Raw genomic sequence first — 12,790 nt, 5'->3', positions numbered from 1 at the left:
TTGCCCCACAGTCTCCCAGCTCCACTGAGGTTTTTCCCCAGTAAAGCCCAGGAGGAAGCTGAACAGAGCTGCTCTCTCTGCCTCTGCTTCTCTCAGCTCCAGCAAAATGTATGGAGCTATTCCCACCGTGTCAGGGACGAAACAGTTCCATAAAATGCCCTGGAAATGAAAACTCTCTGCATTGTCAGTGTGAAAGCATGCTGAAGGCATGCATGACTGAACAGTCAAATATAACGAGCTGCTGGGAAGTTTAATTTTGGAGATTCATGGTATTGACTGACAGTGGTGTAAATGGCAAACAGACCTCTGCAAACATTCGCTGTCATCCCTCGTCACTGCTCGCATTCTTAAGAGAAAAGAAGTGGAGAACAGTGCTACAGAGAAGTAAAAAATCATTTTAAGCGTCTCCCAAGCTCTTTACTTTGTCTAATAGGGCAGCAGATATCTCTGGATCCCTTTCTAAACACGCTGCAGACAGCATGAACTGTGTTAGAAAAGCCTCATTCTTGCTGGAGATGGAGGAGGATTTTAATAGCAACAGGGTTATTATTCCATCTAAATCAATAGAGGGAGTTTCTATCTTGGTTAAGAAAAACTGGCTGTGACTGCTGGAGCAGTGGGAAAGGGGAGAGATGCAAATTAGACTAATAGCTAAATCTATAGTGGGACAGAAAGGTGTGAAAACGAGATGGGCACCTTTGAAAACACAGTCCTCGTGTTCCCTTCTTGTCCAGCCAGTCACTGAAGGTTTTATTGCAGATTGTGCTGTTCCCCAGTCCTCCAGAGCACTCCTCCTTTGCACAGCAGCTTCCTCTGCCCTGGCACCTGTGGGCACTGGAATATTTAGCTGAGGAGGAAAAGTCAGAAGTGACTTTTGGTGATGTTCCTCAGCTTATGTCTCTTAAGTTGGTAGAGGAATTATTCAGAATGCACTCACTGCAGATTTTTGATGGTAGGTGATCACCTGAGCCCCTGGAGAGTTTTTGATCCCAGTACAATTAATGTTTGAGGAGGAGAAGGAAGAGGAACTCTAGATCTGTCTCCAGAAAATCCATTCTAATTGATACAACACCCTCAATCTCCTTTCTCTCATTTCAGCTTCAGTTCACCTTTAGAAGTCTAAATTTTCCATGGGGGACTCAGAGTGCTTTGAGGAGATTTAAATTTTCACAATGAGCAGCTTCCTGAGAGATGAGGTTCTGAGGACTTGCAAACCAAGCAAGGAGTGGAAACTCATGGGCCCCTGACATTCTACAGGAATATTTTCATCATTAGCTCCTGTGGAAGGGCAGGTAACATTCCTGCCACACACCTGGTGAAAGAGATGCATTTCCCTGTTATTATTATTATTACTGTATTTATTTATAGAAAATACTAAAGCTCCTGGGGTTGGGGAGGTGAATCCTACAGCCCAGAGAAGTTATCAAGCACCTGATGGTTGTGAGATTTAGGGCACCTGCCACCCTGATGTTGTATTTTGGCTGGAATTATTGGCCTCTGCTCTGTGAAGTGCCTCTTTTAATGGGTTGAATATTCATGTAATCAGCTGAGATGTTTACCTGAGGCACTTGTTTACTTTGAGGTCTAGGGTCTCTAGAATCAGGTGTTGTGTAGCCAAGCATTGCATTTCACATTGTTGTAGACAATTCCCAAGACTTCAAACAACTAATTGAAACGACAGAAGCAGAAGGAAAAAAATAAAATAATCTATTAAATGCCCCCTATCATACCTTCCAGCCACTGCAGGAATATTCTGCAGTTTTCTAAAATGCCACTTGAAAACAATGGGCTCCTTTAGCAGGGAAGCAAAGATGACATTGTGGAATGACTTTTGTTTGTTGGGAAAGCCTGCTTGGTGAAGATGAGGGGGAGGAGAGGAGAGAGCTCCCTCCAACCCTCACAGCTCCACCAGATGCAATATTATCCCAGTAATGATTGTTGTGCCTAATAGTCATGGACAGCAACTTTATTCACCCCAGAAAGAGCACAAAGGAGAGCAGTCTCCAGGACAGGAGGCTTCCTCTGCTAAATTTGCCACGGATGGTTGGGCTCAGTTTGCCTGCACCTCTGACTGATGCATCATGCTGGATGCTCTAGGCAAACACACACTAATTAGCAGAGCAAATAGAAAACCTCGAGGATGCCCATGCTTAATGACACTGCCCATGCTCTAAACCGTCTCTACAACAAATTACTCATTTGATGGCTGTAGGCAGTGCAGGTTAATTTGTATCACTTGCTAACTTGAAGCGTTTGCTTTTAGCAGGACGCTGTGTTATGCCTTTCTAGGAAACTTTGCAATGCTTTTGAACAACAACAAAAAAAAATACCAGAAGCAACAGAGCAGGTCATTTCAGGAATTAAAAAGTAAGAGACATAAATCTACTGGAAGCTAAGAGTCAATAGATGCTGATGAATTAGTTACCATAAAAAACCCCAAAAGAAACCTGGAAAGGACTAAAACCACTTTGAGGAGTATTGAGTTAGAACACAACACTGGCTCAAAACAAAGGTGGATTGTGCAGAAGCCTGTGCAGTTCCTGTCAGGAATGCTTTAGTCAGGTAATTGCTTTTCAATCAATCTCAGCAAAAGAAATGAGAAGTCAAATATGGAGAATTAATCAAACTCACAGGCATCTTTGACTGAGGAACCTGCATAAAGCAAAGCTTGTTCTCACAAATGAATGAGGTGAAGATCATGGTCAAATGAGACCCAAGAGTTTATGACATTGCTGAACTGTAGTCACTTAATTACCCACATGAACATGGGTCTTTGGAAGCATGAAACTAAATATTCTGCACAACTGTGCCAACTCAAGGCTTCAGTAGCAAAAGCAGGCTGAATAATGCTGCCTTAAAGATGATGGATCGATTTACCCTCATACTGGCAGGTTGGGTGGGAGGCAAACAGTGAAAGGAGAGGGCTGGGTGGAAGCAGAGGACTGATGAATTACACTGGGAAGTCAGGATTGCTCATTCTCCTTCCTCCAGCAGGATGAGAGGAACAGAAAAAGCATCTTGTGCTGCAAAGGCCTCTTATCCTTCCCTAATCAAACTCTTTTCTCAGCACTGGAAGTGTCTGCAGTCAGCCCCAGCCACTGTAGCAGGTGTCTGTCTCACAAATAGGATTTCACCACTCATTTTGGTACCAAAGCTTGACTGCCACCTCTTCACAGACGTGGAGAGACATCGCCAGTAGCTCTGTGTTTGCAGCAAAAGCTGAAATCTCACCCAACCCATCCCATCTCTGTTAACACAATCTGTAGTGAATGGAGAGTTTGAAGCTGGGACAGTTTGTGTTCTTTAGAAACACGTAACAGAGGCTGAAATATAAACAAGCTCACAGCAGCAAAGCCCTTGGCAAGCAAAGGTCCTGCATCCTCACAGACACCTTAAATAAACACCTTTATGTGACACACAGTGTGAGGTTCTTGCTTCAATCAACTTCCAAAGCTTGGAACTCAAAAATTTGCAAATCTGGTGCTGGGAAATGCCTTAGTGGGGTCCAGGAGGACTTGAGGCTGCTTGCTGTTTCCCACACTTCTTGGAAGCTGTGCCTAAATGCAGTTGTATCCATCCATCTGCTACAGCCCTATCCTGGAGAAAGGGGTTGGAAAGGGATTTGTGCCCTCTTGTGCATCCTGAAAGTATCCAGGTCCTGCTTGAACACCTTCCCTGCTTTCTCCTCCTCTTCCAAAACAGCGGAGGGAGGGAGAGAGGGAGAAGAAGAGCATTTTAGGACCAAACCCCTGGAGTTAGGAACCCCAGGGGTGTAGGCTCACTTTCCTTTTTCCACCGTTGTAATCTTTGGCGGATTTCGGTAAATCACCGAGCGCCTCCGAGCCTCAGCGTGCCTCGCATGAAGGCGAAATAATGATGCCCGCTTTGCCCTGCTCGTGTTTTCGGCCCCGTGTCCCCCCTGCATCCCTCGGTGGTACCCGGGATGCTGCGGCCGCTGCTCCTCGCTCGCTCGGGCGGGGCCGGCTCGCTCCCTCCGCGCTGCTCATTGCTGATGTTTATCGTGTCTGCTGCTTCCGAGAGACACGGGAGGGCTGTCGGGGAATTCTGTGTGCCTCCTTATCCCTACAGTAACTATAGGCTTGGGCAGGAATGCGGGTGATTGATTTCAGGGCTGGTGTCTGGGGGGCAGCAGCGTCCCCTGCTCCGCTCTGTCACCAAACCCTGCCAGTTCAGCCCGCCTAAATAAACACTGCCGAGCCGCTAATCACACGCTCTGAGAGAAAACAGCACTCGGGGATCTGGGCAAGATCACACTTCCCTCCTCCTCCCCTCCCCTTCTGAGCCGTCCCCTCCCCGCTTTTCCCCTCCCTCTGCCGGCAGCAGCCCAGCCGGTCCCTCCGCTCCCACCAGCCTCCCGCTGCCGGCTGGGGCTGCCCGGGAGCTCTCAGCCAGCCCTGCCAGCCCTGCCCAGCCCTGCCCAGCCCTGCCCAGCCCTGCCCAGCCCCCCGGAGCCTTCCACCGCCGCCCCGGCCGCCAAAAGTTGTGCGGAGCTGCGAGGATGGGAGCGCATCTGCAGCCGCTGGCCCTGCGGCTCCTGGCGCTCACTTTCCCCTTGGTGGCCAAGGCTTTTCCCGACGAAACCTTGGAGAAAGCCTCCAAATCCGAGGGATATTGCAGCCGGATCCTGCGAGCCCAAGGCACCAGGAGGGAAGGGTACAATGAATTCAGCCTCAGGGTGGAGGGCGACCCAGAATTTTACAAGCCTGGGAACAGTTACCGGGGTAAGTGGGGCATCCTCTGCATCCCGCAGCGCGATCCCGGGGGGATGAGTGCCTCGGGAGCTGTAGCGTGTGTCTGCCTGTCAGCTCCGCATCCCTCCTGCCGTCTGGGGTGGGTTAGGGCAGCCTAATGCACCCCCTGGCATCACTTTGTTGGGGATGCTTCCATGGCGAGAGAGGGGAGCCGGGGCTCGGTGTCTCACTTTCCTCCCGAGCGCTCCTCATGGAGAGGAATTTCCTTTATTTAGGAGCCCTCTGTACGCGCTCAGTTACACAAGTTACAGCCATGCGGAGCTCACTCTTCCCCCGTTTGCCCTCTTCCGTGGGATTCCTTCCCATCCCTTTAAATTGAACCCATGGGAGAAGCTTCCACATCCAGCAGGAGGGAGAGGAAACTCGGAGCTAATCGCTCTTGCCCTGAAATATGAATGTTAATATAATGAGTTAGCATATGGGCAAACATGATGCAGCACGCTGCCAACTTCCCACATCTTCCACTTACGTTTATCCCACTATCCCACCCTTTTTTAAATTTCTAATTTATTTTTTTTTCTGGGTAAATGAACAGATGGCTCAAGCAGGAAAGAGGCAGAGACAGTGCTAACGACCACTGTAAATAAGAGATTCCTTCTTCCCTGAGCATGTCACATACAATCCTTGGAATGAACTTCCAAAGCTCATTCGGGTGTGTTTTACTAATTAATAGACAAAGACAGGTTTTGGTCACTTTTCCTGCCTCACTATATAGTGCCTTGAGAAATAAACCTTCTTGGAATGTGCTGTTTGCCTTGCATTTTAAAAGCACTTTAAAAAGAGTCTGGACATTTTTAACTGATGTACTTTTAGGGAAAAAAAAAAAAATATTGGGAGATTCTTCCAAGTGTTTCTTAGATCCAGGGTAAAGAGCAGTGTTTTCCCATTGCATGAACATGGGAATCTCAGTGTGTACAGGGAGAAAAAAGTGGGCATGGAACATAATCAATTTGTTTCTCCAAAGGCTGAGAAACACATCTGCAGGTTCACCTGTTCTGAGCACCAGTCTGTAACTTTGCATGCTGTTGATTCGATTTTTATTTTTCCCCCAAAAATAAAAATAAAAATAATTTTATTTTAAGATGGTGTGAGGAAATGCACATGACCCACAAGTTCCAGACAGGAGGATTAGTATCCTGAGTCTGAAAGAATTCATGTGGCATGTCAGCTTGGTGTATCTACTGAGCAGGACAAAGATGTGCCAAGTTTTTTGATAGCCACAAATGCAAACGTTCTTTAAAAAATTTCGGGATTCACTTCTGTGAAAACGTTACTGGACATTTTCAGTCACCTCCCAAGGAAGTTTCTATTGCACAGAAATGTGGGAAGAAAGAAACTCCCAGATGAATTAGCAGAACTAATTTTGTGGAGATATTAGGTCTTGGCGTTAGGAACTCATTTAATAAAATCACATTAGGCTATTATAAGCTGCTTGGAAGTGAGAAAATTACAGCTAATAGTAAAAAAATTAAAATGTAGAACAGAATATGTGCTTTTCTTTCTGATACTTAGGACTGAAGCATTCAGGTGGCACATTGGGGTGTGTAGATCATTCTTTAAGGACACATTCCTGAATGGTGGGAAGGACACAAATAAATGTTGCTTTTAACATAGCAGTAGTCAAAACTGACAATGTACAGAAAATTTTGGGAGCTTGTTCTCAAAGGCATTTCTGCAGTCCAGCTGCAACTTTATTACTGTTTCATGCAAAGGATGGAAAATCCGACTAATGATTTAAAAAAAAAAATAAAAAAATGAGATGGTATGACAGGTGTGTGGGGTTTTGTTTGTTGTTTGTATTTATTTATCAGCAAATTACCCTGTGTGCAACATAGCAGAAGACTTGCAGGACCTCCTTAGCTCTGGAGCCAGATATTCCTGTTCCCATGGCCCCTGCTGGAACTGATGCAATCTGGATCCTTGGCACCTTCCCTAGTGGCCTCTTGGAATAAAGCTGCATTTTCAAGGTGGATAGCACAGGAATTATCTGTACATGCAAATGTACTCCAGAAAAGTGTAGGGACATCCTTTTATCTTCATGCCATCAGCTGATGTGACACACCAGCCTCTCAAGCAGCAATGAGTGGAGGGAATATCTGGGAATATCTCAGTTTGCAGTGTGGGAGTCAGGAGACCACAGCTCCCAGCTGCTGTTTGCCTCTGGGGGAGTTTTTATGGCTGCCCTGCAGTTATTCACCTTTAGATCCATCACAGTCTATTTGTCCTGAGGGCAAAAAATCTGTGTGCAAGGAGCTGTGAAGCCTCGGTTTTCCACCTCTGGAGCTGTGATAGAAATCAGCACTGGGCACTGAATAACTTGTCTGAGTGGGAACAATTCAAATGTGTTCCTGTAGGACCAGGTTTGAGGGCACACCACGCTAGGGTCGAGGTCCTCTCCTCCCCTGCTGGGTTCCTTCGCTGGTGATGGAGCTGCTCTCGCCTCCACTGAAGGTCAGAGCTCTCATTCAGAGGCACAAATGAGCCTCAAGTTTGGGTGGTGATACAGGGTAATGATCCTTGAAAAGACTCAGTCCTGGCTTTATTGATTGTGCAGTTAGATTAATGATTGCATGAGATTTCCATGAAGAAATGAGGTGAGTTTCACGCTATTAAAATGTAAATAAACTTGCTTCTACCAAAAGGGAGCAGGACACACTAACATGCAGTAGAAATGCTTTCTGCTGTGAGATCATGAATTATTATTCTGAAGAAGAAAAGGAGCACTAGGCTAGTTGTAACCCTTACATATACCCTCTGTGTGGGTGCTGTTCCTGGTTTTAATGGAATTTCCACTTGTAGGTCAGTTCACTTTCTCAGTTTTTGAGGAAAAGCTCATTTAAGGAGTTGTGCTCCACTGCATTGGTTTGGGGACTTCTCTTTGAAGGAATGTTGAGTTTTTTTCTCTCCATTTCTTTCATCTCCCCTCAACGTGCAAACAACTTTGCAAAATAAAAACCAACAAAACCCAAAAAAGCTCTCATTCTGTAACTACATCAGCTGTTCCACAAAATACAGATGGAATTTGGAACTTGCATTTGCTGCTACCTGTGCAAGGTGCAGCAGGGGATGTGCAGTCGTGTAGGGTGAGAAAAGTCTGATTTCCTGCCTGAAACCAAAGGAGCGACTTTGATCATCCCACCTTGGGCTTGGGACACCGGGAAAGAGTGAGGTCGTGTGCCAAAGCCCAATTTGTAAAGCAATTAGAGATTTAAAGTAACTGCTGGTGTGCAATCTTCCCTTTAAAGTGAGATCCTTAGGGCTGAGGCTTGCACTGAGGTTTAGCTGATCCCTGCAGGAAGTTCATATTATTCAGTGAAAGTTAATGAGCAGGACACAGCTGCTGCTCCAAATGGCAGAGTTAAGCCCAAGAACTCTTATGCAACCCAGAGCCTCTCCCTGGTGAAGAACAGATGTGGTTTGGGAGCTTGGCACTGCTGCCCGTGCGGAGGCTCCAGGAGCAGCTCAGGAGGAGCTGGGATTTGGGATAAACCCTGTGTCACCTGAGGATAGCTCTGGGCACTGACAGAAACCTTCCCAGCTCGCTGTTCTGGGCTGTTCCAAAGCCTGCATCCCTAAAAGTGCAAATCCCAGAGCACAGAGCCCGGGTCCTGCTGTGCTGCTGTGTCCGTGTGTCCCCGCAGCCGTCACACAGGGACGGACACGGCCGAACCCTCCATCTGCCCTTGGCTCCTTTGGATTTTGGGCTGGAAGTGTTCCCGAGCCCAGAGCACAGCAGCATCCCTCCTCCTGGAGAGAACATGCATTTATTCGGGGTTCAAATGACTGCAACCACAGCTGGGGTATTGCTAACCCCAGGCATTCAAAAACTATGAGTCAGCCTTTGGAATTGCTTTCCTTTTGCCTTTTTTTTTTTTAATATTTTTTTAAATTTTATTTTAATTTTTTTTTTTATTTTTTCTGATGTTTCTGCAGCATTTCAGAACTTCTCTGTTTTGTGGGTAGGTGTTTGGAATTTCTAAAGCTGTTTGGTTTGATCTGTAACTTTGTGGGGGAAACAAAATCTGTTGAGTCAGTTCACAGCTGGATTCTCTGCACGCATACTCAAATATTCCTGGTGTAACCTCTTACTCACAGTGATTCAGAGTCTTTAATTGCATATGATATGGAAAAAATTGTTGCATGTAAGAGACTTTTATGGCAGTAAATTTCTAAGAATCACTGTTGAAGCAGGAGTAATGTGTTCATCTCTGTTGGGTTCAGCAGCGTGCTGTTCCCAGAGAGGCTGCCCGTGGCTTTCCATTCAGCCAGAGCTGCAGAAGTTCTCAACATTGGAATTAACCATGCTAATTGCTGGGCAGAAAATGAATTAATGAATTGGAGCAATGCTTTTTAAAGCAAGCAGAAATTTTAATGGCGTTATTCTTCTGGCTTATTTTGGAATATAATGCGTGAAGTTTTCTTTCTCCCCCAAAATCACGACACTTAGCCTCATCGTAAGGTTCCGTGGGATGAGAAGAGTGTTGAAAATCTTGAGAGCTGGAGGACTTGCTGCTGTGCCATCACAATTTGTACAGGTGTTTGCAGGTTTATATGTCAAAGCATGGCACTTACACAAAAGTTTGAAAATGGAAATAAATATATTTTTATTTTTTTTTCCACATATAGTCAGAAAAGTTAGGTATTTGTACAAACACCGTGAGTTTTAACCCCAAATGCAGCTGCATAATGCTAGAAACCTTCAAATAGCCTATTTTACATTTTTCTGCTACTGAATTTCTAGATCAAAGAGCTCTCTGTATGTTCCAAATGAACTCTGGGGCATATTTGGAAATCCATATTTTCTAAGGGCAATCTGTGATTTTTAGCAATGTGATCCAACCCCTCTCAGCCTATCTGTGTGAGAAGGATCTCTTGTGGATACTCCTCTATGGAGCAGCCTTGGGAGCTGCAGTTTGCTCTGAAAACTGTGGGTGGTCTCCAGTTTTTATTGTGCCTGCCAGGGCTGGAGAGTGTGACAATAAAAAGTACTACGAGTGACTCTTTTTGCACTATGCTTAAAGGAAAACATGAGTTCACTTAAAACATTAAGAGTTCAATTTTCTGTCCCTTTAATTCTAGAATACTTTTTTTTTCTTTCCTAAAATTTACCTCTGTTTCAGGAAAGGATTGATATTAGTGGCTGAAGAGAGTTTGGTAACTTCAAATGTCCTGCCTCAAAGTTCTGCCTCATTCTGTGGCTCTGATAATGTTCAAAGATGAGGACCCTGAGATTATCTGGGTTAATAATTAACTATAACTATAACTAATAATTAATTAACTGGTTAGAGCCTGGTGCTAAAAATGTGGGCTCAATCCCTGCAGGGAGCATTCCCAGGATATCCCAATCCTGTGAACTCAGGTTTTTGAGTTTTGGACATCAGATCAGGGGTTCAATCCTGCTGCTGAGCAGGGTCAGATCAGATCAGCCAGCCCTGCCTTACCTGCTCAGGACAGGGCTGTGCAGGACTGCTTTGGCAATCAGAGCATCCAGCACAGATTTAGGGGTCAGGAGTTTAGTTTTATCAGCCAGGAGTTTAGTTTTGTGTCCTGTTCTGCCCTGAGGATGGAGCAGATATTTTGAGATCCCCCATTTCTAGAAGCTGGGGTGCTGTGCTGAGTGTAGCTGAGCTGGAACAGGCAACGTGGACATCTGGCTTTACAGAGGGACTTGCTGTGCACTAAATTACTTTGTCTGTGCTCAGAACTGGACAAAACAATGAACTCAAATATTTAGGGATGCTCCTGTACATTTAACACCCCCTCACCCCTCAAAACAAACCAAAAAAAGCCCTCACAAAGAAAAAGCCCCAAGTAGAAAACACCCTTGCACATGTGTCCCCACCCCCAAACCACCACCAATAAACCCTCCTGTAGATCTGAGCAGATTATCAATCTGCTTTAAAAGAAAAAGTGGGGGGGAAATAAAAAAGCTGAGTTATTTCATGCCAGTGGTTCTGAGTTTATGTGAAAACCTGGAGTGAACATTTTGGATTGTGGCTGGCTTGGCTCCCTGCTGTCGGTGCTTTAGTCAATGCCAGCTTAGAGCACACACCTCGTGAAATGATGTGCAAGTGGCTGACTTCACAATTAATGGTCTCTCTTGGTTCTTTCTCTGCTCATCACACCCCAGTGACGCTTTCTGCTGCCACTCCTGCCTACTTCCGAGGGTTCACCTTGATCGCCCTCAAGGAAGGAAAGGAAGGTGACAAAGAGGAAGACCATGCAGGATCTTTCCAGGTGAGAGAACTTCCCCTTTGGAGTCTTCTTTAGTGTTTGCCTGCCTCCAAGGGAGCTTTTTATATGCACAGCAGAATGCAGAGAGTGTTTAAACATAAATGTTTGTGGATGTTGGCGTGAGGAGAGCAGAGCATGTTTTATATCCCCAGGCTCCTGTACCTGGATTTCAGCTTGCCTTCCCACATCCCCACAGTTCAAAACGAGCATCACTTACTTGAACTAGAGCCTAGGACACCTGAACCTTTCATCCAAAGTGAACATCAAGAGTGTTCTATTCACATTCTGGTTTTTTTGTGTTTCTTTCCCTCAATATTTTTGTCCACTGAGCTGTAGAATTCGACTCTGAGAAGTGTTTGCCGTGGCTGTAATGACTGTTTTATCATTCATAAATTAGATTCTGCTGTTTTATTTATGCTCAGTAGTACTTGACTTAATGAACACATCCAGTGGGATGAAATGTTTGGTATTAAAAGGATTAGAAACCAGAAGGATGATTCACAAACTGGTATTTTCAGCTACTCCATGTGGGGAATTCTGGAAACTGAGAAAATATATCATATTTATGAAAGAAGGTAGAAGTGATGTATGTAGGTTTGATTCTCACAAGAGGTATTGTTTGCTGTTTGACTTTCCAGGCTTAGAAATGCAGTTGAATTGTATTGATTATAATTTACAGGATGTGCAGTAATACTGATAGTAATTTTAACAACAATTTCTAGGTGGAAGATTTCACTTGCCTCAGGTTTCAAGGTTTTCAAGAGAAACACTCAAGTTCCAATTTTGGTGACCTGCAAGGAGACAGAAATTAACATCTCTCCCTATATTTCTTCTTTATTTTTGCATACAGCAAATTCAGTGCAAACTCAGTAAATAATTGCCCAGTTTTCCTACTGAGTTTGCTTAGAGGCCTCTGTCTGGTTTTCATACATCTTGTAAGAAAATCTGAAATGATTGAGAACTTGAGGGTGGAATAAATCCATTAAAATGAAACCAATTCCTATTTGAGAGAAATCTTTTTAATATGTACTTTTTAACAAAGTTGGCTTTTTAAAGAATAAGCTAGTACTGAACGATCAGCTACTGCTAAGAAGTACAAACAGTGATGCTTCATCTATTTTAAAAGAAGCTTGTCACCATTAATTTCTTCATTTCAGCTGTTAATTTCTCTGTGGTTGTGGCAAATGGGAAAGATTTGGCCTGAGTTTTGTCTTCAGGTCTAACTCACAGTGAGAAGCTCACTAAGCTTTGCTGAAGTACAGAGGCATTTTGAAGTTAGCTGAGTGGGAAGCAAATGGAAATTCTATATAGATGGGAAAAAAAAAAAATAAAAAATTCAAGCCCAGTGGATCTCAGCTGAGGGAAGATTGTTTAATTAAGTGCATTGTACGGGTTGCAGTCTGAACTCAGCGTTCTTATTGGCAGGTGGGAGTCCCAAAGGTTACCCACAACTAAATTTGTGTGTCTGTGGTTTAAGCAGAACCCACCACGCTCATCCCACGCTAGCACAGCTCCCTGAAGGTTATTCAGATGGTGTCAGCCTGTTCTGCCTCTGTGGATACAGATGTAAGATCCCATTTTGGTACCCAGAGAACGCTTGAAGGTAAATACAGGCCCCCTTGTACCGGGGCTGGGTGCTAGCAACCAGAAGAAAAAAATAAAAAAGATGTTTGTTTCCAAACCAAGACAAAAGAAAAGATGTTTGCAGTGTGTTTTCATTAGAAGTGAGGATGGCAAGGGGGGCTGAGCAGCTGTGCAGGGTAAGGAGGAGCTGTGTGTACTGT

General features: G+C 44.8%; 1 protein-coding gene across 1 annotated transcript in view; it reads left to right on the top strand.

Annotated features, from left to right (window-relative positions):
• The first annotated feature begins 4,237 nt into the window (after positions 1–4,237).
• The window catches only part of SPON1 (spondin 1), a 177,288-nt gene continuing 168,735 nt past the window's right edge, over positions 4,238–12,790 (top strand). The window contains exons 1-2 of the mRNA XM_023929157.2: positions 4,238–4,742; positions 10,903–11,009. Of these exons, the coding sequence (XP_023784925.1) occupies positions 4,520–4,742; positions 10,903–11,009 (330 nt within the window). The 5' untranslated portion in view covers positions 4,238–4,519. The remainder of the gene's footprint in view (positions 4,743–10,902; positions 11,010–12,790) is intronic.

The sequence above is a fragment of the Cyanistes caeruleus genome, chromosome 6, assembly GCF_971803275.1.
Source record: "Cyanistes caeruleus chromosome 6, bCyaCae1.hap1.1, whole genome shotgun sequence".
Taxonomy (NCBI): Eukaryota; Metazoa; Chordata; class Aves; order Passeriformes; family Paridae; genus Cyanistes; species Cyanistes caeruleus.
This window is presented reverse-complemented; position numbering and strand designations above follow the sequence as displayed.